Source organism: Sarcophilus harrisii, chromosome 2 (assembly GCF_902635505.1).
Source record: "Sarcophilus harrisii chromosome 2, mSarHar1.11, whole genome shotgun sequence".
Classification (NCBI taxonomy): Eukaryota; Metazoa; Chordata; class Mammalia; order Dasyuromorphia; family Dasyuridae; genus Sarcophilus; species Sarcophilus harrisii.
Genome location: NC_045427.1, coordinates 121,691,357 through 121,716,901, shown reverse-complemented (window position 1 = coordinate 121,716,901; position 25,545 = coordinate 121,691,357). Strand labels below are relative to the sequence as shown.

At 35.4% G+C, this 25,545-nt stretch overlaps 1 protein-coding gene across 1 annotated transcript in view; it reads right to left on the bottom strand.

Annotated features, from left to right (window-relative positions):
• The window catches only part of UNC5D (unc-5 netrin receptor D), a 385,851-nt gene that overhangs the window by 150,899 nt on the left and 209,407 nt on the right, over nucleotides 1–25,545 (bottom strand). Inside the window, exons 6-8 of the mRNA XM_031949254.1 lie at nucleotides 12,693–12,873; nucleotides 11,839–12,006; nucleotides 7,531–7,695 (exon numbers count right to left, since the gene is read on the bottom strand). Coding sequence (XP_031805114.1) covers nucleotides 7,531–7,695; nucleotides 11,839–12,006; nucleotides 12,693–12,873 — 514 coding nt within the window. The remainder of the gene's footprint in view (nucleotides 1–7,530; nucleotides 7,696–11,838; nucleotides 12,007–12,692; nucleotides 12,874–25,545) is intronic.

Genomic DNA, 25,545 nt, shown 5'->3' with positions numbered 1-25,545 from the left:
ATAACAGCTTCAGATAGGAGAATTCACAGGCTATTCAATTACTCCTACCTATCTGTATATATCTAATGGCATTTGGTTTCAGTTTTCACTCTTCTCATTAAGAAGCAAAAGAAACCAGCATCTCAAATGATGTTTTACTCTTTAAATTGCCAATGCTTAGCTGAGCTATCTTATTTTTCAGTGAGGAGGGAGGGATTCTATAGGGTTCCTCAGTATGGATATTTTCCTCCCTCTTTCCAATCTCACTGGTATTTCCAAATGAATTAAAATATATGTCAAACAATTTGCAAACCATAAACACTGCATAAATGTCATCATTGCTGTTATTATTGTAGTGGTGGTTTTATTATTCATATTTTGCTCTCAGATTCAGAAAGGCAATATAATATGGTGGATACAGCATTGGACTGTGGTCTTTAAATTTAATCTTAGAAGCTAACTAGTTGTGTGGCCCTAGCTGAATCATTTAACTTGCTCTCTGCCTCATCTTCCAAATATGTCAAACAAGAAATAAAGTTGGACATGACAGCCTCCAAGACTTCATTCAGCTCTAAACCTATAATTCTAACTCAACTGAAGATGGTAGTCTTTTCATAGGGAACCTTTCTTAAGTTTTGACAACATAAAACTACGAGTTTTCTATCTGCTACAAGAATAAGACAGTTACTAATCCTGTCAGGTTCATCATTTTTATTCCTTCTAGTGAAATTTTTGCACATTATATCTTTTTGATTGTGATATTCAGACCTAAGTGCCAGTTGTTTTCAACACTCAAAAGATAGGACAAATTATTAAAGAACAACATGTTTTTGATTCTTAGATAATAGTAAAAATAATGAACAAGTGGCACTGAGCACTTAAAATAGGTGATAATACATTTTAAGTTGTCAAGTATTAACTCATTTGAACCTCATAACACTATATAGATACTATATAAAGATATATACTATAACTATTATTACATTTTTAATAGATCAAATCAATGCTCATTGAGTATGACTTACTCATGATTATATGCATTGATACTAAATTTTTAAAGATGGGACTCAAATCTGTCATCCTAATTCCAAGTCCAGCAATTTAATCACTATTCTACAGAATGCAGAACTACACCCTTATTTCAAGATTTCCTCTTTTTCCTGTAGTTTTTCATTGTTTTTCCTTCTTTGTTGCAGGATTTAGTTAGCATTTCTGATATTGTCTGTTCAGATAACTCATTTCTTGGTAAATAGATATATAAAAAGATAGATAAATTAAAAGATAAGTGAATGAGTAATTGCATGCAAACATGAAATAAATTTTAAGAAATCTTCTGCCTCTTTCAAAGACTGTGGCTTTTCTGCGAAGCTTAGCACTCGAGTATTTTTCTTCTTTCTGAGAATATTTTGCAAAGCTTAAGGCATTTAGGTGTGGCCATCCATGATGGCAGAACACCAAAGTTCCATGCTCCTGTCACAAATGACCAAACAGCAATCACCCCAAATAGTAAAGTGATCATCCAGAACCAATAGCTCTGTCTCTTAGAGGAGCCTTCACTAACCACAGAGGAAATTCAGAACTCTGACTAAAAGCTAAGCAGAAATCAACTCCAGACAAATAGTATGAATTAAGAGGACAACATTCTGACTTTAATTCTGCCATGTTGAGTTTGAGACTGAGGTATCAAGCCAGGGGCCCACCTGGCCTATAAATATAATGGAATCACAATTTTTACCCAAAAGATAAGGGAGAATGAACTAATATGATCATTTCTCTCTTGTATTAATCATTAACTATTGAATTAGGACTAAGGTTTTTCTCTTTTTCTATTTCTTCATCCAGAAATCAACTAATATGGGAAATCTTGGGCAAAGACCTAAACTAAAATCTAATCAAAGATAGTAAAATAAATTCTAAATTTATGAGACTGAGTAGATTTGTGCTCACTGTTACTCTAATAGATCTAGGAAAATGTGGATTTTCCCTTTGATTAGGCAGGTAATAAAGCAATTGATAAGTCTATTTGACCAGTGTTTGGGTACTCTATGTCATAAACCTCAATACCCTCATTTGAATATAACCCACCTTTCTTTATAATATTCATCCTCTTATTAAATGTTAGTCAATTAGAGTTGACTAACACCCTCAGGAAAATATATCCTTCTAAGGGCGTATAGACTGTAGCCCATCAGTATGAGGGATCTTAGGAATTTGAGAATACTACTGACCTCTTTCATTAATTAGCATGCTAACATTCTTAATAAAAGATAAATTATCCAGATACAACATTTCTCAAACTTTTAAAATGTTGCAATAGCTACCATTTGTATTTCTTACAAGTTTGCATGGCACTTCATAGCTACTACTTCATTTGATCTTGCAAAAATCCTATGAAGAAGGTGTTGTTATTTCATTTTAAAAATAAGAATGTTGAAGCTGAGAAAATATAAGTGATTTTCTCAGGATCATACAATTAGTAAATATCTGAGGCAGGATTTGAATTAAGGTTTTCCTTATTCCAAGTCTAATAGATAAAGAGTATTGATATAAGACTTGAATAAAGATCCTACTTCTAACATCGAATAACTGAAAGATCACAAACAATGTACTAAATTTCCCTGAATGCCATGACATTCCTTCCTACATAAAAGTGAGATAATAATGTCTGTGGTACCTACCTCAATTGAGTGTTGTGATGTACACATGAAATACTGTACATATAGTGTTTTGCCAACTTTGAAGTGCTATATAAATTCCATTAATTAGTATTAAAAAGAATGAAGGGCAGCCGCAGATATAGTACATTGTGACTGGATGACTTCTGGTGTCCTCTCAAGCACTGAGATTCTATGATCCTACTAACTCCCTTTATCAAACTTAATTGTCCATAAAGCAGATGTCTAACATAATTTTGATTAAACCTAGTTGTCCACTAGTTTTTGCCACTCTAATGACAATAGTACTTCATTTAGGATGTTTCCAGCAGAACATAAATCAAAAATATAGAGTAGTATTTGTCATTTTGACCACATGAAAACACACACATATACCTTAAGGGAATGTTATTTTCTGACCCTTCAGATTAAATGACATCACTCCCTTTTAGGCTAAAGAATCAGGATCAACTCTTCTGTCTCCCATGAACAAATACCACCAAATTTCCTTCCTACCCTTAAAGCTGCTTCTACCATCCCATTTTCACTGGAAGGAGATATATACTTCTTCAGATTACAGTACTCAAGGGTCTGCCTTAACTCCTCCTCAAATAACCCATTCATTTACAACTCCCAAAGAGCCTCAGATGAAAAGTAAAGAACAGTAGGGTGTACACAGTATAGAGATCCAAAGGATGCTAGGAAAAACAAGCTCTAGTGCATTGGGGAATTCAGCTTATGAAGGAATGGCAATAGCATGAGCAGCATCTTTATTTTCAGTAGTGGGGATTGTGGGGAGGTAGTAGAGGTCTGTCTTCTCATATACACAATTCTTGGCCTCCACAACTCTCTAGCTATTGTTTCTGCTACAGCAAAATGAAAATGTAATAATAATAATAATAACAATATCACCTTATATTTATGTCCAAACACCCATATTTCTGAGTATATGTGCTGTCATGTTTGTATGTACATTTAACAACTTTGAAAGCCATCGCAACAGACTGGATAGAGAGATTGCCTCAAAGAAGACCTAGAAAATTCAAGTACTACCTCTACCATATCCTGGCTATGTAATCTTAAATAAATCACTTAATTTTTCTATGTCTCTGTTCACTCTCTGAGAGCCTAAATTGCTAATGCAAATTTATACTGGTAGGGGAGAGAAAAGAGAGTGAGAAAAAGAACAAAGAGGACTCGATTTTTCTCCCATCCTATGGAAAGTAGTAATTATAGTAGGAGATTAAACAAATAAAGCCTCTAGAGTCTAGGATACCAAGGATTCTACAAAGATAACAATTCTATAAACTAACAGTAAAGGTTAATACATAATCCCTAAAGCATTCACAGTCTGTTCCTCACCATTCATCATGCTAGGGATACTAGAGCTGAGTAAACACATCTAGAGTTGTTGCAAAAACAAACCAAACATAAATTTAATTTAAGTTCCTTGGAGTGCCATGGGAAAGCAAAAGGTAGAAATTTGTGCTGTCTAGAACAGCATAGAAGTATGGCCAGCTCTTTGCTGAAATAGATCTCAATCAGAGAACAAAGAAATGAGGGAAAAACGGAATTTAGGTATGACATGTGTGATTATGTAACTCTGCTAAACCTGAGAGAAAAAGTTGAGTCAGCTTTATGTCTTCAATAGTTACTTGGAGCAGAGACTGAAACCAGACACCTATATTATCCATAATGTAAGGAGATTCACCGTGCTTTGAGGTCAAACCATCATCAATGAGAAAAAAAATAAGAAAGTTAACAAATGGTGAATATAAAAGAAAAATAAAATTACCAATTATGTCATGAGAAAGAAAACTCAAGGAAAAAACCTTGAACATAAGCAATAAAACAATAGGTTATGTATTACTAACAGAAGAAAATATGACTTCTAGAGTAGATAAAAGATTCCTGGCACTTGTGAATAAATACCGTAAGATAAAGGGAAAGAAACTAATACCTCAAAAGGTAGAGGACCCTTTAGATTTTCAAGAGAGCATGGGATTCCAGAAAGATGATCCTCAGTGCTTTAAAGGAGAAATAAGACCTTGAAACCAGAATTTTATGGTCTATATCCCAGAAATAATTGACAGAATAGAAAAAAAAAAAAAAAACCTCTTTAATCCATGGTGGCATATCATCAAAGAAATGAAAAAGAAAATAACAGATTGAGAATGTGAAATAAACAGAAGTAAAGGATAAATAGAAGGAAGGAAAACTAAAAGAAATAACCTTAAAAGAAATCATGATCTCTACACAAGCAAAATGCATCGATCATGAAGACAGGATTTGTGTGGTAACTTGAGGCACAGATTGTGAAATGAAAAAAACTGACATACAAAAATTATTTTGTGTAAGCCTTTGTTATATAAACTGAGTGAAATGAGTAAGGAAAAAATTTGTATTACATAAAAATTGCTTTATGTAGAGATCTATGGAATGTCCTATTTCATAAAGTGTGAACTGTTATATTTGTTTTGTGGTTATTTTGTCCACAACTGTATATGTACATATTCTCTCACCCAAAACTTCTTGAAGGTAGGGACTCATTCATTTTGTTTTTTGCCTTTATATTCCCAACACCCTAACACTTATGCTTGATAATGACTGATAAGTTATTTGATTTTTCAAAGTCACAAATGAATGACCATATTTAACAAAATTGTCAACATAATTCTTGTTCACTAATTAGCTGGTGGCTTTTCTGTCACCAAATGGTAACTTATGAAAATGTAGGGGCTGAATCTCAATAAAAATAAGGATTCATATTTAAAGCAAATTTATAACTAGGTGTGAAGGACCTTATCTATGGACAATGATCAGGTTGTTGATAACCTGATGCTGTAGAAATGGCATGAGGTTCAGAATTAGTAAATCTGGTTTTGAGTCCTAGATCTAATATTTACTTTAAAAAAAAAGTTGTCACTAAACTTCACTGAGCCTCAATTTCCTTACCTTGTAAAATGGTAATATAATGTTCAAACTATCTACCTTGCAGAATTATTGTGAGAGAAATGTTTATAAAAATGTTTATAAACCTTAAAACATATAAATGTAAGTATTAAAATTATCCAAATTTTAATTTCCTATTGTGTGCCAAGTACTGTTGAAGATATGTTAGTGAAAGGCAAAGTTCCTATCATGATAATATAAATTATACACGTGTTTCAAAAAAATTTAGTTTGGAGTATAAAGGCAACAATACAAAAAATGAAAAACATTCAATAGTGAGAAAAAAATAAAAAGGTTCAATAGTGAGAATATTTGTCACAAATTCAGAAAGACCGGGGTTTGAATACTATTCTTGACACTTGATAAATAGTCGTGAATAAGTCACTTTGCCTCAGATTCCTCATCTATGAAATTGGGATAATAATAACATCTAGAGGACTTAACTCATTTGCAAGGTTATTTGCACTTAAAATCTTGCAAAGTATCTCAAATGATTTTATTTAATCCTCACATCAACCCAGTAATGAGTAGGATTTATCTGACAGGATGGTTATGAGGTTCAAATGAGATAATTCACATATATTTTAGTTGTTATTATTCTGGTTATTAGGACTCTCAGCCTGCCATAAAAATAACAATGATATTGATGATGATGATGATGATGATGATGATAATGATGATGATGATGATAACTAATGTTTACATAGCACCAACTGTCAGATACTGTGCTAAGCTATTTACAATTATTATCTTGTTTGAACTTAACAACAATGAAAGGTAGGTATTATTATCCCCATTCAAAAAAATAAGGAAACTGAGGCATAAAGAGGTAAAGTGATTTGTCCAGAGTAAATTTCTGAGGCTGCATTTGAACTCAGATCTTCATGATTCCTGGATCAGGACTCTAGCCAATTAGCCTCATAAAATTAAGCAGAAATAATCTATGCTAGTTCTACCAAATACATGGTCACCTAGAGATCTGAAGTAGTGCTATCTCTAGAGGACTTAAGGACTAGGGTCTGGAGATTAATATTTCAGCACTTCTGCTTCTTAACTTTCTAGGTATACCAGATTTTCTCATTGCTATTAGACTGTTTATAAAACTGAAGAAATAATGGTTGTTCCTTATTACTCAGTCATGTTTAAGAGACTGCCAAATGTTTTCTTTAAAGAACATTTGTAAATGTTCTTAAAAGAAAGGAATTAGTGTTCAGCACCAGAATCCTATCTGATTATCAAGAAATTTTTCAACCTTTTTCCAAAGAGTTTGAAGAGCACTGCTTAATTAAAGTACTAACTAGTTCAAAATGATTCAGACTTGTAATACTATTTGGATAGGGAAATTTTAGTGTGAAGACATCTTGTATGAATGTAGATTAGCACTCAACTGTAATTTATAGTGTTTAGGTTCTGTCTGGAGCAATGAGAGGTCATGTAATATGCTCCATAGTCATATAACCAGAATGTGTCAGGAGGAATACTTGGACTTTGGTCTTTCTGACTGCAAGACTGATTCTTTATTATATTACCTGGTCTTTCAAATTATTCTTATTTTTTAAAAAATCTGTTCAACTAAAAAAAGTCACAACCAACAAACTCCTAAACTAGTAAAATGATTCAACTATTTGGGAGCCAAGAGACAAGTAAATAAATAAGTGTGTGTGTATGTATATATGTATGTTAAATACATGTATATATGCAGATATGTATATATACATAGATATTTACGTACACAAAATATGTGTATTTTTTTGTCTGTATACAGTTTCTATTTCTGCCTATATTTTCATCTTCATCCTTATTACCATTGTCAATATAATCATTACATTTTAAATCCCTTTTTTTCAGCCCTGTGGCTGGGGACCATGTTCAACTGCATGGCTTAAAGTAGTGAAGGACTGAAGACTTTTTCTTTGTTTAATGTACAAAAAGCATGTATTGTTACCTTGAATGCAGAGCCCATCTGTGCAATTCTCTGATTCTTGGCTCAGACCTTCACAGAATTTACCTCCATTTCTTGGAGGTGGTGCAGTACATTCCCGTATTCTCAGGTGCTCACACTCAGGACTACACACTGACCATTCGCTCCATACCTCCCAGCTTCCATCAACTAGAAGAGAAAGACAAAAAAAAAAAAAAATCTGTCTGTGTGCATGTACATATACACGTGCATACATGTATGTGTTTACACATGTGTGTATACTCATGTACACAAAACACATATAGGTTATTGTCTTCATTCTTGAAGAGGACCAAAGTCACAATACTTCACTATAGTCAAGTGGCTGATTAGACCATGCTCTGCCAAAGGGTAGATATATATATTTCCTATGAACATTTGGGATAAATTCTCTAACTTAGTGCATCTTGCATTTTTTCTAGGATAATTAAATTCTGCTTTATTCATAGAGCACAGCACCTTTTATTATGGGGGCGCACCATGCTGGGCAGCCTGTAGCAGTGTCTCCCATGTCATACAATCAATTCTAAAGTTCTTAAGAAAGATTCTGAGAGTGACCTTATAGTGCTTTTTTCTGACCATCCTGTACAGGTGTGATTGCCCTGTCTGAGTGCTCCATAAAATAGTCTTTTTTGGAAAGTGTAGATTTGAACAATTTGGTCAGCCCAATGGAGTTGTGCTCTCTGCAGTAGAGATGGAATGCTTGGAAGAAAGTTTAGTTTAAGAAAGGATGTCAGTGTCTGGTATCTTGTTCTGCCAAGTGATCTTCAGAATTTTCCTACAACTCTTCAGATGGAAGTTTCCATTTTCCTGGAATGCTAATGGTACACTGCCCAGGTTTCATAGGCATACAACAATGAGTTCAGTACAACAACTCTGTAGACCTTCCATTTTATAGTCAGTCTAATAACTCTCTTTTCCCACACTTGCTTTTAGAGACTTCCAAACACTGAGTCAGCTCTGGTTTGAGAACTTACACAGGAGGTGGATGGAACAGTCTAGATTGAAGTGAAAAATACACAAATAAAATAATCTCCCCAAAATAAAACACCAATCTGATCTAAAAAAATGAATTCAATAACACTAGCGAATAGGAGTACATGAATGTTAGATAAATTTGACAATCCATCCTATACACATTGACAAAATATTCTGTCTATTCTAATGTGATGTTGTAGGAGGACCACTTCATCAGTTGCTGCAAGATCTGGGTTTGATCCCAACTCTACCACTGAGCATTATTATCATTTGAGTTCAGCTGTAGAAACATGAGCAAGTTATTCTCTCTATGGATCTCTGTTTCCTCATGTGGCAAATAAGAGCACTGGACTCAGTGATCTTAGAGGTTTCTAAATATATACCAGCACTTTGCTTGTCGATTGAATGATTGACTACTTCCAATCTGCTCCCCACTAGACAAGTTCCAACCCAAGTCAGCCTCAGTTTCCTCATCTAGAAAAAGAAAAATTAGAAATAGTCTCTAATATGCCTTGTGGCTCTAAATCTCTGACTTTATGTAATTACCTTACTCAAAAAGCACCAATTATTCATCATTTCCCTATCTTTATGGACCTATTCAGCTATATTTTATGGTTTTCTTTTTCATGTATTTTGTGCTCCAGTCATGTAGAATCACTCCCTTCACTTATGCTGTATTCTTCTGTCTTTGTAGGTACCATTCACCATCTATGGAAAAGCATTAGATCCCCTTTCTCTAGATCTCATTTTATCTTTTGACATTTTCCTCCTTTTTCCCACTTTTCCTAAGTGGTACTAGGTCTTCAAGACCTGAAATCAATTCTGACCACAGACAAAGCTGTGTGACCTTGAGTAAATCCATAAAGCCATAGTCTACTTCAGTTTCCTCAACTGTAAAATAAAGATAACAATAGTAGCAACCTTCAAGTGTTATTGTAAGGATCAAATGACATCATCTATTTAAAGGTCTCAGCATAGTGTCTGGCAAATAATAGGTGTTTAATGAATGCTTGTTTCTTTCCTTTAGGTTCCAACCTCAGGTTCTGTATCTTCTATGAAGCTTTCCCTGAACCCCCTTAACTAAAAATGAGCCCACTTTCAATTATCCCACTTCAATTTCTTAGGCTATTCTTTTAGATGTTTTATGCACATACTAATTTTCTCAATTGCAGGAGTGGGATAGGGACTAGACCTTTTATTTCAATAGTAAATTTCCTGCAGTAACACAGGTTGGTGACTTTGAGCCATTTGTAAAATTCCCTTGAATAGTGACTTTTCTAGAGTGTATACCTAGGTCTTCCTGACCCTGAGACCAGCCCTCTATACACTACATAACACTGTCTTTCTAAATTGCATTATCATTAGTGAGATAGAAATTATATCCTCCTAGGCTGTGAGTGATTCCATGGCAGGGACTGCATTGTCTTTTTTTCACCTTTATATTTCTAGCTTTATACCTAGCATTTTCTTTGTACATTGTGAAATTCTTAATATATGTTACTTTGTGTTGGATTTCCTGGGTAGATAAGTCATTATTATTCCTCCTCCCCACCCCCAATTCTTATTATAAGGACTCCAAAGAACAGATTACTTTGAAGGCCAACCTACAAAATGCTAACTTGTCCCCTTAAGTAAGCACAACCCTGCTTTCTGGGACTACTTAAGGCAATGAATCTTCCTCTTCCAAAATATAACTATGCATATGAAATAAGTTAGAGTTTCTCTCTCAAAGCTAAAAATCAAATTAAAATGTAGAAAAGAGAAATTCTGCTTCAATGTCCTTGGAGTTAATGATCTATAGTACTATGTTAGGAACTAGGGATCAATTTGTGTCTCAGTGGGTGAACATGAACTCCAAAGGAAAAAAAGCTATCCATAGTCTCATTGATTGGTTGTTAGATATACACAATTTGTTGTTATACACTTACACAGGACTGTTGTGAAGATCAAATGAGTTAATTGTCATTATTATTAATATTAACAATAATAATAAATAAGGTTGGATGATCACTTGTAGGGTTTGTAATAATGGGGATTTCTTTGGTGTATAGGCTAGAATAGATGGTAACTGAAGACCCTTCATACTATTAAATTTTATGATTCTGTAAATTGGACAAGAAGGCAAGGAACTAAAGTTAAAGATCATTTTCTTAATTACAGTGTTTATTTATCAAGAAAGAATGATAAACAGGCTGATTCAAAAATACATGGACCATACTTATAATAATAATACATATATATATATATATATATATATATATATATATATATATATAACTTCATAATAAAGAAACCTAGAGTTAGAGAAAGCTGAGTCAAATTGTTAGAAAAAGTGATATGATGGGGCCAGAGTTGTATATATGATAACACTAAGAATCAACAAGTTTTTTTTGTTTGGTTGGTTTGTTTTGTTTTTAGCTGAGGTAATTAGGGTTAAGTGAGTTGCCCAGGCTCACATAGCTAAGAAGTGTTAAGTGACTGAGGCCAAATTTGAACTCAGGTCCTCCTGGCTTCCTGGCTAGTGCTCTTTCCATTGTGCCACCTAGCTGCCCTGAATCAGCAAGGATTCTTAAAATATTCTGATAATTCAAAGGCTCTATGATTTTACCTTCATGGATACTTTTCCCATCCCTTTCTCCTTTCTATAGTTTCTTAAATAACTTTCATGCATTGCTATTGCTTTAAAAAATGCATTAACCTGTGGTCAAAGAGATGAATATTCTTTTTGAACTCATTTGTGCTGGATAACACAGACGGTTGTTAGTGGAACCAACAGTCAAAGCCTTTCTATATTGGTAGAAATTGCCAACGTCGGTACATTGAGGATATTGCTTCAAAAAAACCACCACCTCCATAACAAATGAAGGATTTTATAAAGATTTTAAAAACAAAACAAAGAGAGACTAAATTATTACCTCTAGTTTTTACTCCTAAAGATGTATCCTAAACAATCAATTAAGCAATAAGCATTTATTAGGCATCTATTCTGTGCTATGTACAGTGATATACAAGAGAAAAAACAAAGGACAACTCAAGGGAAATTTATTACTAGTGTAAAAACCTTTCTGATCAAGGGCATCAATGCATTATGTGATGATAATTTACTTCATTTAGTTGTGATTTTCCCCTACCTTTATTGGATACGTGTGTGTGTGTGTGTGTGTGTGTATGTATGTATATATATTAATCAGGGAAGATGGGGAAGACAAATACATCACTGAAGAGGAAGGATGGCATTGATTTCATTCTCATTAGCTTTTGTGGGTGGGTCAGAGGGGGAAACATGATTTGCATATAAGTATATGTATATCTCACCAGGACAAAGAGAAGTGCAGGTGATTTTTTGCACTGACATTCCCTCACAAAAGGCACCCCCATTGAGTGGAGCGGGATTGGTGCAGGTCCGAGAACGTTTCTGCCATCCTCTACCACAGCGAACATTGCAGGCTGACCACTCTGTCCAGGAAGACCAGCCTCCATTCACTGAGAGAGAAAAAGAAGGGAGGACAGAAAGGAAGGAGAAAGGTATCAAATTAAATTGAACCAATGGGGAGCTGTTAAGTGCCTACTCTGGGCAAGGCACCCAAAATGTTTGGTGGGATAAGACAGGCTGCTGGACATTCCAAAGCTTCGAACTTTTTTTGAACTGCTTTTCTCCCTGACCTGCAGACCGAACCACTTAGTTTTTCTCTATCTACATCCTCAATTATAACATAAGGAAAGCAATACCAACCTTCTTCACAGAGATGTTACTAGGAAGGAAATAGACAAAAAAATTTGGAAGTCCTTTGTAATCCAAGGCAAGGATTTGATGTAGTTGAGTCTTCATCTTTGATTTCATCTTTGGTAATCAACTGGGGGGGGGGGGTTACTTTCACTTAATAACAGCAGGGTGCTATTCTATAAAAGCTGGTATTCACAGATAATGAAGTTTGTCTGTCTTCAGTGGGATTTTATATATAATTAGGCTTACTGACCAATGTTTAGTCTGGGACAGGGAGGGAAACAGAAAAAAGGGTCAAACTATATAATTTTAAGATCCTTTCTAATGTAAATTTGCTATGATTCTCATGTATGTGGACCCATCTCTTCCTTCTCCTGCATGTTCTTCCCACCACCCCATTCCCAAAAGTTTCTTAACCTACTATATGCTATTGTTTTCACCTTACCATAAACAATGACAGTAGCTGACAAGCTTCTTCTTTTGGCAACAATGTTGGCAGCCATGCAGGTATAATTCCCAGAATCAGAGAGGCGAGCCTGCCTGATAATTAAATTGTGATCAGCCCTGGTGTCAATGTTCTCATCCAGTTGGGAATCAATAGGTTCTTCATTCTTTAGCCACTCCACCTAGTTGGGGGAAGAACACAAAGATAAGAGTAAAGAAATGCTGAAATACCTATGGTCTGTACCAAATATTCAGCATTTTGGTATATATGGTTTTAGTGTTTGTTGATTCACAGGGATATTGAGCTAGATTGCTTTTTTTTTTCTCCCTTTGGATTTTTAATTTATCTAAGGTAGGGAATCTTTTTCTTTCTTTTTTCCCCCCATTCATAGACGTCTATGGCAATTGAGTGAAATTTATGAATTTTTTGGATTTATTAAATTAAATTAAATGTACAAAATAAAATAGATAAGATTACAAAGAAAACCAAATAAATTGAGATACAATTACCTAAATATTACTTTTTTTTTTAAAGGTTCATAAAGCCCAGGTTTAAGACTCTTCTTCCAGGACAAGGATCAAGTCTAATATTTTGTTCAATTGATCAACAATTTGGTTGATCATTTGGTGAAAGACTAAGGAGTATTCAATGTTGCTGGAGATAACAATAACACAAAAGAAACAGTTCTTGCCTTCAGACAAACTATACTTTAATTATGGATAGCATAAAAAATGAACATAAGATAGTTTCAAGAGAGAGGATACTAACAGCTGAAAGAATTGGGGGGACTTCCTGTAGAGGGTGATTTTGAACTGATTGTAAAGAAAATAGAATTCTCAAAGGTACAAGAAAGAAGAAAACTGATTCCTAATGTTAGGAATAGACCAAGCAAAAGCATAGTGATAGGAAATGGAAAATATCCATGTTGGGAGATAAGCCAAAAGTGTCAAATGCTATAAAATTGTCAATTAACTAGTCAATCATTTAATAAGCATTTATTAAATGTTGGTTGTTTATCAAGTCCTATGATAAATTCTAGTTATATAAAAATAAAATTTAAATAGATATTGCTTTCAAGGAATTTACATTCTCAAATAGAAACAATATATGTATTTGCAGCTATTATCTATCAATCTCCAGGATATTCTGCTTTTTTCTCAATGAAATCATGCTAACTGGGACCAATACAAATTTATGTCATGTCATCTCAACTAGATCTAAATGCACCAAGGCCTTTTTATTCTTTCCTATTCTATCTGTTCAATTCAGTGAACATTCAGTAAAGATGTATTATAAGATATTGTATTGTATGTTTCTAGGAATGAAAAAAATGAAATTAGATATAGATATAGAAAGTGTATAAATTAGTTTAAGTGGTAAGAGAGAAGTAAATAAATAATTTCCATACAAAGAAGAGTAAGGTAAGTTATATAAAAGAGTTGCCAGATAATTTAATGTTCCCCCTCTGTTCCTCACCTCTGACACCCTAAGAGATGGATAGATTTAAATAGACCTTTAATTGGGTAACAAATTGTGGTCACAAAGTTCATGCACTTTACTCTGTGAGAAAGGTAGAACTATCTTTTGGTCCATATCATGATAGTTATACATAAAATAAGACAGACAATTAAAAGTAGTACTCCTCACCTTTTTTTCCCTCAGAAAGTGACATTTAGCAAGAAAGGGTAAGGCCAGAAAAGACATTGTTAAAATTTGACCAAGGGATTATAATGATCCTGGCCTTCACAGGCTAGAGTTATTTTTCAGTGCTGCAACACCTTACTTTAATTGGTTGGCTCCTTTCAGATTACATTTTAAGGGAAGTTCTTAGGATAGCCATATCTTAATTCCTCTCCCTACTCACTCCTGATTCTCTAGATATTCTCTACCAGTCACCTGTGGATACCTTCTCCTTTATCTCTTCTGCTTTTCCATGTTGGCTACTTGAGAACAGGAATCCTTTTCCTTCAGCTTTTATTTATATTCCCAGAATTTAGCACAGTGGCTGAGACGTTAGTATAAGTACTGAAATGCTTGTTGATTTGACATAAAGCTCAACAATATAAGGCCATTTAGTATGTCATTTTGAATCTAGTTATCTCCAATGGAGATAGATGAGGTCAGTTGGTAGGGAAACCCCTCCCTTCAACATCCTCCCTCACTTCCACAGCTGTAACTCACTGAGAAAAATCAAGATGGCAGAATTAGGTACTTCCCCCAACATCCCTGATTATAAAATTCCAAGTATATTTCATTTACTGAATGTGATAAACTGAAAATGCCTTAAGTTCTGACTTTTTCTTAAGCACCTGTGGAAGACAGCAGTTTTTACAATCCTTCCTTTTGATCTTAGGCTATTGATTTTTCCTCCTTTCTTAGATCCTTCCCACTTTTTGCTCTTGAGTGCATTATCACAAAATAGTAACATGTCTCTTTCCTTCTAGCCTTTGCTAAATGACAAATTTGTCTTTGATCTCATCAGCTATCTTCCTCTCTGCCTGTGATTCTTCATAAACTCGGAATGCTACATTACTGACCTTTTCTTGATAGATCCCATTTTCCATTATATTAAGCCCTGAGTGACCCCCAGAGAAACAATGAAAGACTCCCAGTTGACTGGTATTTCCTTTTCAACCTCAGTCCCTCCCCTTGAGGTGGGTGGAAAATGCCCCCAAAAAGCACACTATTATTTTTATAAAATGTTAAAATGCTCATTATTTCTATGATTAATGATGTGAACATTAAGTTATTTATGACCAATATACCAACAATTTTAAAGGATGAAAACACTATGTTCAATGAAATGACCAAGTGCGATTTAGAGCAAAGCTTCTTAAATTGTGGGTCATGACTCCATGGGGTGGGTCACATAACTGAATGTGGGTGTTGCAAAATAATGATTTATTATAAGTAAATGCTTGATTTATATACCTATTTTTATACAGATATGCCCAGGGTTGAGTAAAAATTTTTGGCCAAAAAAGAGGTCATGAGTGGAAAAAGTTTAAGAAACCTTGAATTAGAGGACTAATGCTCAAGTATTCTAGCAATCTTTAGAAAGAGAAGTGATAGAACCAAGATACAAAATGAAGAACACACATTATTGGATATGATAAACATAGATATGTAGTTTGCTTGACTATGTATATTTATTATAAGGGTTTTATTTTTGTTTTTTGTTCCTCTAATTTGGAGCAGGAATATGAGATAAAGGCAGAAAAAATGCTTGTTAATAAAAAAGTAAACTAAAAGTTGCATAAAATTATGTTCCCTATGTTAGGAAAATATCATAAATATATATACATTTATGTATGTGTATATTATATATCTATATATGTGTGTATGTATACATACACAGATATATAAAATAGTATATTTACTAAAAATGATGGATCAAGATTAAAAATATAGTTTAGGTATTAAAAATACAATGCCAAAGCTGGCCAAATTGTATATAATTCTTCATTTTCTGACGTCAGAAAAATGAATATTAAGTTACATGTTTATATATTTTGTGATCTACCTCCATCAACCCTTAGGAAATTAGGCAGTTTTAGTGTGTGCTAATATTTGTGTTCTAACCTAATGGCTTATTTCCTTCACTAAAATGACTCATTCATTTAACTTCATTAGTACATCTGTTTGGAGTTTGTTGAACCTAGAAAAATGACAGATTGTGCTTGTGTTTGTTCATTTGTCCCCAAAGCTAAATGTTTAAATGCCTTTTGATAGACTGAGATACCTTTAAAAAATAGTCAAATAAACAAAAGAGAAAAAATAAATTGCTCTGGGGGCACAAAATACTAATTTGTTGATCAAAAATGGACATTATCACACACATAGACAATGTTTAAAGCCTTTCATTAATGTTAATTTTTTTTTTTTATCAAATTTTAGAGTTGGCTGTTACCCAAAACATGTCATAGTAGTATAGCAGGGGGGAAAAAGAAAATTATTTTATGCTGTTATGTTTGGGGAAAAGGATAAATTATAAGTAGTTGCCCTACCATGAAGGTTTTCTTTCAGATAGCAATGGTTGGAATAAGCTAGTGAACTTGCTTTGCAGATGCTTACTATATGGAAGAGGTATAATGTTGTAATATTCATGCTTCATCCAGAAATTACTCTGTAGGAGGCTTCCAAACTGGAAAGCTCTAATTATCCACTTAACTAAGGCAGTGCAAATTAGCATTATAGGATCGATGCATTGAGCACAAAGGACAGCAGATGTATATATCAAGTAATCTAAGTGACCCTTTGCTTGCAGGTTATCTCTTTGATAATGTGGGTTAGTTGTCCTGAAGTTTGTGGGGGACATTTCACCCCTACAATCAAACAGATTTTTCTCCTCCTTATGTTCTTTTGCTTCCCAATGGATAATACCAGTTAAAAGCTTGTGGAAAGACTAGTAACTTTGACTTAATGAGTTTATGGATTTGCAGAATGCAGGCATTCATTAGCACAGTGTTATGTGCAGATGGTCTGCAATTTGTAGATTTTCCAGTTTATAAACAAATCTGCAAAGGCAGACCATCAAAGCCAATTAGATTTTATGCCAGACAGCGGGTTCCTTTTGCAGGGCCATCAGTCATTGTGGTTAGGTGGGTATAAAAGGTATACAACTGACACTCAAAAGAGTTTCCCAAAAAAGTGCAGCAAGGTACACTCAGATGGGGAGCTCAGCTCCTAAATGCATGAGATCTTGGGTTAAATTTGAATGTTTCAGTGAATAGAACACTATGTTTCAAGAAGGCTTCCTTAGAATTTACACATGCATGCATATCTGTGTCAGATACTATATCATAGCCTGCCCAAATACTTTACTTGTCTTCAATACCTCATGAGAGGAAGAGATGTCAGGTGGTATTACTATCACTATGACAGATGAAAAAATTGGGAAACAGAAAGGCAAAGTATTTCTGTAGAGCCCTAAGCAAGTCTACAGTATGCTGAAAGAATTTGTGGCTCCCTATTCCCCTAGCATCATTATCAGACTGTGTTGTAGCAGTGGATTTCCAACATGATACATGAACTGTTCTATAAATTTGAATTGTTTGTCAACAGCCTTTCCAGGCATATAGGCAGAATGCTTTATGAACAGTGTTGAATTACTAGCAGCATAAAACCTCAAAAGGGGTAGGATGAGGGAGAAGGCAAGTACTTGGCTGAATGAAATAAGGTTGGAATCAAAACAAATAAGTCAGTAGGCCAATTAGAAATTTAATAAACATTCTCTTGCTGACATGCTCTCTTCTGTGTTCCTGGGGAGAATATTCTTATAGGCTAATGATGCAGAAAGCAATTGGAGGGGTCAAGACTATCACTGGTAAATATTAAATGGTGCTTAAATAAATCTTCCTGGCTTCATAATAAAAAACAACCAACTATTTACAAATTGTCCTAAGGATTATATTAGGATTCATCCTTATATATCTTTCCACAAGATTCTACTCTCAAAGGACTAACATATTTCAAACTCCTCTTCAATTACTTATTAATGGTGAAATGTTAGCAAAGTTTTTTTTTTTTTTTTTTAACCTCCAAGGACCTTAGTTTTCTCATTTATAAAATGGGATTTTTGGAGGATCATCCTAAAAGTTCTTTTCAACTATTAAATCCTAAATTAAAGTGGGTCAAAATTCTAGGAAGTAACTGTCACTTTAGGGAGGAAAGGTTGAGTCCCTAGGGGCAATTCAGAAAAAAAAAAAACAGAAAAAAAAACGAGTAAGAGGACCTGAAGTCTAGAGCAACATTACCCACAATTCAGGATTAAAACTTCATTATAATAAATAAAATATAAAATATTGTAAATATTATAAATAATAATAAAATATAAAAGAAAAGAAAAGAAAAATAGATAACTACTTTGGTGTAAGAGAATATCTGGATTCATATTCTAGAGGAAGATAATGAAGTAAAAAAAAGGCCACGCCTACCCCAAAGAAGAATAGCAAATGGTTAGAAAGAGTTCTTGGAAGAACCCAAATTGAGATGTGATAAAGGAATAGTTTGATTGATCACTCAGTCAAATAATGTTTATTAAACAGCTGTTATACGCGGGGGATCACACTAAGCCTGTTCTGTTTTCTTATCATAGGTGGACAGACATTCTCCAAGTGAATGAGACCAGGTGAAGATTTCTCAAAAAGTCTATGAGATGGAGTGGGTCAGACGTAGGCCTAAGCTTCAGGAAGTTACATGACCCACAGGAAGTAGACAGCATTGCTGACCACTGGCCAATGGTTACTTCCTTTGCAGTCCATCCAATGAATCCAAATTCACTATTTCATGTTTGCTAGGTCAGGCAAAGTGCTGGGAGAGGGGAGCTGAGAGGCTCTGGGTCTGCTCAGCTGGAGTGCTTGGGCTTCTTGAAAAACCAAATAAATGCTTTCTCTTTGTATCTGAAGATGCCTCTGAGTAGTTAATTTGGGTAAGGGGGTCTAGCACCCATCCCACACAGTTAATGGGGGCTCATTCTGGGATCTGTGACTTCTCAAGAGATGGCTGAGTTGGATTTTCTCTGACTGTCTTTAGGATTAGCCCCATCTCTGTGAAGTATGGGCCTGAAGAGAGGCATCCAAATACAAACAGAAGCACAAGTCTCTGAAAAAGAAGAAGCCCAAGAGTAAATGGCCAGTCAGGTAATTTATGCATGTGTAATCCAGAGGGAAGGAGAAGGAGCTAGATCAGAGCTGCTCTCCTCAGAGCACTGCCTCTGTCCTTGGGCTTCCCTTAGGTGGAAGGAGACCCTGGGATTAAGGTTTGGTGATCCAAGGTTAAACAGTGCTGCCTAAAAGGGAAGTCCTGATAAATGGCACAGAACCAGGGGCACTCTGGATGACTGCTGGGTAAGGAGGAATCCTCTGGGCTTGGGGATCCGAGTCAAGAGGTTTGCTAACCTCTTGTGTATTACAGGATTTCAAGGCATAAGATTGGAGCTGCTTTCCTCAGAGGGAAAGGAGCAGTCCAGACCAAATCTTCAGAGCAAAAAAAAAAAATCTAAAATATCACCAGAGTGTTCATTTGATAAGATATTACTGTCTTTTGTGTGGGGAAGGGCTGGTCCTCTTCCATGTAGTTTTTGGCTTGTTTGTATCTTTATGCAGAATGTCTGTGACATGTCTTTTCTGTGAGCTAGATTTTTAGAAAGAAAGGAAGAAAGGAAGAAAAAAGGGCCTTTTTCCTGTAGACTTCAACTGTGGCCAAGCTGGGGTCTGCAGAAAAAGCTAGCTAATTTTTGAGAGTAATGATTGGGGACTTTAGCAATTGGTTATTTCAAGATTGCAAAAGTGCTTAGCACAAAACAAATGCTATATGAGTGTAAACTTCTTTATTGGATTTAATTGCTTCAAATTTAGTAACTTTATATGGGTTTTCAGATGTGACCAACATATAATACCAACATTGAGATAAATGAATTTTATGTGTGTATAAAATAATTTGGAAGCAAATTTAACTAAATTAAAGCCTCCTCAAGGCACATAGTGCATAGAGTAAAGAGAGTCTCTTTCTCTTTCTTCCCCCTTTCCTCATTCCCTGACTGCAGCAGGGACACATAGACAAAGAGATCAGCAGGAGAGAGAAAATATACTCACTCAGTTCAGTGCAATTTGTCATTTGAGATATGACAGTAAAAGCAGTTTTATACAAATTGTAATCATTTTGCACTGACTTTGGGGGGGTGGGGAGGAGGGAAGTGTTGGGCTGCTTTTAAAACAATCAGCCTAGTCTGCAAGCCTTTTCTGATTCATATAGGAAAAAAAAAAATCAAAACCTTATCTGAATCAGGTTTGCATTGACCTGAGATGGGGGGAGGTAAAAGAGAACAAAGAAAGCTGATGTCAATCAAAGAAAGTAAAGTGATAGGAAGTAAAGAGGAATCTTCTTCCAGAATTCCTCTTAAATTATAAATTTGTTCATTTTTGTTGTGATAATTGTTGTAATAATTGTTCATTGTTATTTTGTAAGGTTATTATTCCTGAGAAATAACTTGTTTTGAGTTACATAGGTCCCAATGATGGAATGAGTTTACTGATAATCTACAACATTGTTAATTAGCAACAATTTATAATGAACAATTGGCTTTTACATCAGGAATGTTGAGCTGAGCTTAAGGCTACCTCCTCAGATATTAAGATGAGTTGTAAATTTTGTTTGATTAATCTCTTACAATTATATGAAATGATCATTATTAAATGGTATGTGCTAGAATTGTGAATTTGTTTACTTTAAGACAAGATCTTAGAAATTTGTGTGCAAATACTGAAATGTTACTGCTGGAAATTTAAATCTATATTTGATTTGATTTTAAGTTTAAAAATATAGGTTATTAAAACAAAGTTCTGGTAGCTTACCTTAGTGGAACATGTTTGTATCCCCTAATTAGATGAAGCATGTTGCTTTCTAAAATGTATATTGGATAATTTGTAAAAATTATGACCAATGTTTTAAAATTTTGTCAGCTCTGCTTGACATATGTATAAATTTTATGAAATTTGGCTCAAAGTTATTTAGATATTAGCTATTTTGTGAATCTTAAAGTTTAAAATAAGAAAGACATGATTTTAAAACCAAGGGACAAGAAAGGTTGATTTGCAAAAGCAATTGATAGCTTGAATGGGACATTTAGTTAGAATATCACAAGATAAAGTACTGATTTTTAAAATAACATTTAATTGGTGTATATATTAAAATTGAGAACAACTGTAAATTACATGAGATTTTTATCCATTTTTGTGATAGGCTTTGTTATGTTTATTTGGCTATGACTTATGAAAATTGTGAACTTTGCTAATTAAATTATTTGGGGTTATTGTTGTAATATTAAAACCTAAAAATTGTTAGGCATTACATGGATTATGTAGACACCATATGATGACAGGAACCAAATTTAGATTTCAGTCATGAGGGGAATTTGTATTGGCCATTATCTTTGGTAAAAGGTAGATTTATTATAGAAAGGGGCAAGCTCCTGGTGGAACTTACCATTTGCCAAGAGAAAGGAGACACCATATAAGGTTGAGGTTGGGACATGTCCTTGGCTGGTGGGCTGAGTCATGGTGGGGACTTGGCATCCTAAAAGAGTTAACTATAAGGAGAAGTGGGGTGAATAAGCATAGTAGAGTTAGGAGACGCTCCACATGGAGTGGGGGAAGGGAAAAGAGAAAAATTTGTGGGCTTGGAAAGGTGAAAATTTAACTCACCCTCCCTCTCCACTGGGTGTAGCTGCTGCTTAGAAATGATAGAAGAAACTCCACTCACTAGAGCTCACTCAGCCACCTTTCCCCCCACTGATTAAATGCAATTACTTTAACATTAATTGCTTTTTTTTGTTTAAAGAAATAGCTTACATATACATGGTGTTAATAACTGAATATTGGTTTTCATTTTTCAAGTTTATGGCTACTTTAAGGCAAGGTCATTTTTAATGCTGTATCAAAGATTGCACTGCTTAGCAATACAAGAAACTATAAGAGGTTTGTTAGAACTGCAAGTTCTCTGAAAATGATTATTTTTACCAAAGTTTCCATCTCTCTTCAGCAAATTATTTAATATTTATTTAAGTGCATAATGGTCTCTTTGTTTAATGAATATGATAACAAATATGAAATATAGCTTTCTTGAAATACCTAGAATAGAATTTTAACCTGATATCCCTGCACTACCGACTGTGTTTTGCAGGCATATTTGATAGGTTATACACTATGTTTTGTAATATTTGTTTGTTTTTAGATGGACCTAAAACCCCTGATTGGTAAAACTTGCTATTGAGATGACATCTCTTGGAACTGTAATTAATATTGTTTTGAGTTTGAGTTTTTAATTTGGATATGATGCCTGATAGATCATAAGTCAGTAACCCCCTGTTCCAGAGAAATGCCATAAATTACTCAAAGGAATGCCTTACAGATAGATCCTAAAAGAGTTAACTATAAGGAGAAGTGGGGTGGGTAAGCATAGTAGAGTTAGGAGATACTCCACATGGAGTGGGGGAAAGGGAAAGAGAAAGATTTGTGGGCTTGGAAGGGTGAAAATTTAACTCACCCTCTCTCTCCACTGGGTGTGGATTCTGAAAGCTAAACTAATCTTTTGCCTGGGCTTTAGTCCTACTTAGAGTCTTTTACACTGTACATTGATGGAAGATGGGACCAGGCCCTAGAGATCACTGGAACACTCTTCTAGACTCTTTGCTTACTTCTCAAATGAGCTTAGTGTCATTGGGGTGAACCCCCTGCCTTAGAGCTAGCTGCCACAGCTCTTCTAATTGAGGAAGCTCCTAAGCTCATCCTGAGCCAATTGTTGGAAATTCTGCCCACCCCATAAATGCTTCTGAGCATTTTTGCCTCTATCAGATTTTTAGAATTGGGGGAAGGAATGAGAGTGAACATCTATACAGACTCCAACATGTTTTACATGTCTCATGGGGCTATCTGGAAAGAAAGGGGATTTTTAATAGTCAAACATTCCCCCATTAAGTACGCAGGGGAACAATTACTGCAAGCTGTCCATGCACCTCGAGAGGTTTCTATTATGTCTTGTAACCAGAAGGGGGATTCACTTCAGCCCAAGGGAAACAGGCTTGCAGATTAAGCTGCCCGTGCTGCTGCTTGTTTGCCCGACTTTAGCATCTCTAATTCCCTAACTCCTGACTCCTGCATTCCTTCATATAACTCCCAGGCAAGTAAATTCTGAAAGGACTGTTCAAAAGGCCTATACATATGCCTCTTTGGTTTCAAACTGCTTTTGGTTTTGTTAACATTGGTACAAATTGAGTAAAAGCCTTCCCACTGAAGACTAAAGGCTCTAGAGTTTTTGCTGGGGGAGATCATACTCACTGAAGAGCACAATGTTCCACCCATTGCCCCTGCTCCTTTGAGGAAACAAAAGCAGGATTTGTGGGAGATGTGCTTTGGTATTTATCCTAGGAAAAGCTGTCTGGATGAGAGCTATTTATGATAGCCTCATCTCTCCCTCCTTCCTCTCCCCCTCTGTCTTCCTCTGGGTGGGGTCCTTGGTTATTATTCCTAATAACCCCGATATTAACTCCACTTTTGTTTATTCTTTTTCTTTTGTTCATATTTACTCCTTGTATTTTTAATCTCCTTGTGACAGTTGCTTCTTCCAGACTCCAAGCCATGAAATTTAAACTACTTAATCAGCCTGAAATCACTGATAATCTCATTCTGACCTTTAGCATTGGAGGATGCTGATACTACCTTTTCTCCTCTCCTCAGTCTGAATCCCACTGGGCAGGGCTGGCTCTATGCCCCTTATCGGCCTGAAGCAGTTCCAGAAGATGAGACCTTCGTCACTTTGTCCCAAACGAATCTGGGTCTGTACTACTTGAGGTGGGGATAATGGGACCATGGCCCTGAGGCTCCCCAGGCCTCCACTGTGCTGCAGTTCTGTGGCTCCCAGATGCCAATCTGTTGATCTAGGATGACTGGGTTTCCAAGACAGACAGTGGGAGCTTGTAGAAGCAGGGTCTCTGACTCCTACTCATTGCTTTAAGCAGCAATATCCTGTCACCCGCTTGCTTATGTACTTAATCACTAGAATAGTTTGAGATTTCTTAGCTAAACTGGTTCCTAAAAGCCTCCACTGATGTGTAGGGGTTGATTCTAAATGGTAGAAGGTGGGTTACAGTCAGTATTGAAGAGAGGGATGAGCCTGAAGGCCTGGGTAACCAGGATTTCTTCCTAGTGGGAAGAAATATGTTAGCATTGATGTGATAGGGAGTGAATGGAACCAGGGGATGACTTCTCAAAACGTCTATGAGATGGAGTGGGTCTAAGCTTCAGGTGACCCACAGGAAGTAGACAGCATTGCTGACCATTGGTCAATGGTCACTTCCTTTTCAGTCCATTTAATGAACACAAGTCTTTTACTATTTAACCAATTCACTATTTCCAGCTTGCTAGGCCAGGCACCATGCTGGGAGATGGGAGCTAAGAAGCTCTGGGTCTGCTCAGCTGGAGTGCTTGGGCGTCAACTTGCAAGGATCAAATAAATGCTTCCTATTTGTATCTGAAGATGCCTCTGAGTAGTCACTTTGAGTAAGGGGGTCAGGGACCCTGTCTTACACACAGGCAAACTGGGATCATGGAGAATTATTATGTTTTAGATGAAACTGAAACTTATTGGGGGAGAGAAGTTACTTTTCACAATCTGAAGCTTTTCCAATTCAATGATCCCCTTATCAATTTTATTAGAATCAATAAAACATGGAAATTTTACAAACAATCCAATAATGCCCTCAAATGAGGATGGTATCTATTACATACCTTACTTACTTTCCTAGGCCCATAAAGCTTCCAGAAGACAGAGTTCTTGTCATCTCTACATCACCCACATAATCTAACACAGTGCCTTCTCCTATTCATTTATTTACCTCTTCATGACTAGATTTGAGTTTTCTTGGCAGAGATACTAGACTAGTTTTCCATTTCTTTCTCTAGCTCATTTTACAGATGAGGGAACTAAGGCAACAAGGATCAGTGGCTTGTCCAGGATCATAGAGCTAGCAAGTGTCTGAGGCCAGATTTAAACATAGGAAAATAAATTATCCTGACTCTAGATGTAGAACTTTGTCCACTGCATCACCTAGTTGCCCTGTGCAGGGTAGATCTCAATAAGTACATTTGAATTAGTGAATCCTTTGCTTAAAATTAGTGAGCATAAGTAAACTTCAAAACTTATGGGAGAAGAAGTTTTGGGTCTTCATGAGAGGCCCTACAGACATTTAAGTTCTTACTATATGCCATTGCATAAAGATTTCTAAAAGTTCATATATTCCCCTGGGGGATGGTACATATTAATTTTTGTATAGTCAGAGTGAATCTACAAGTCTTGT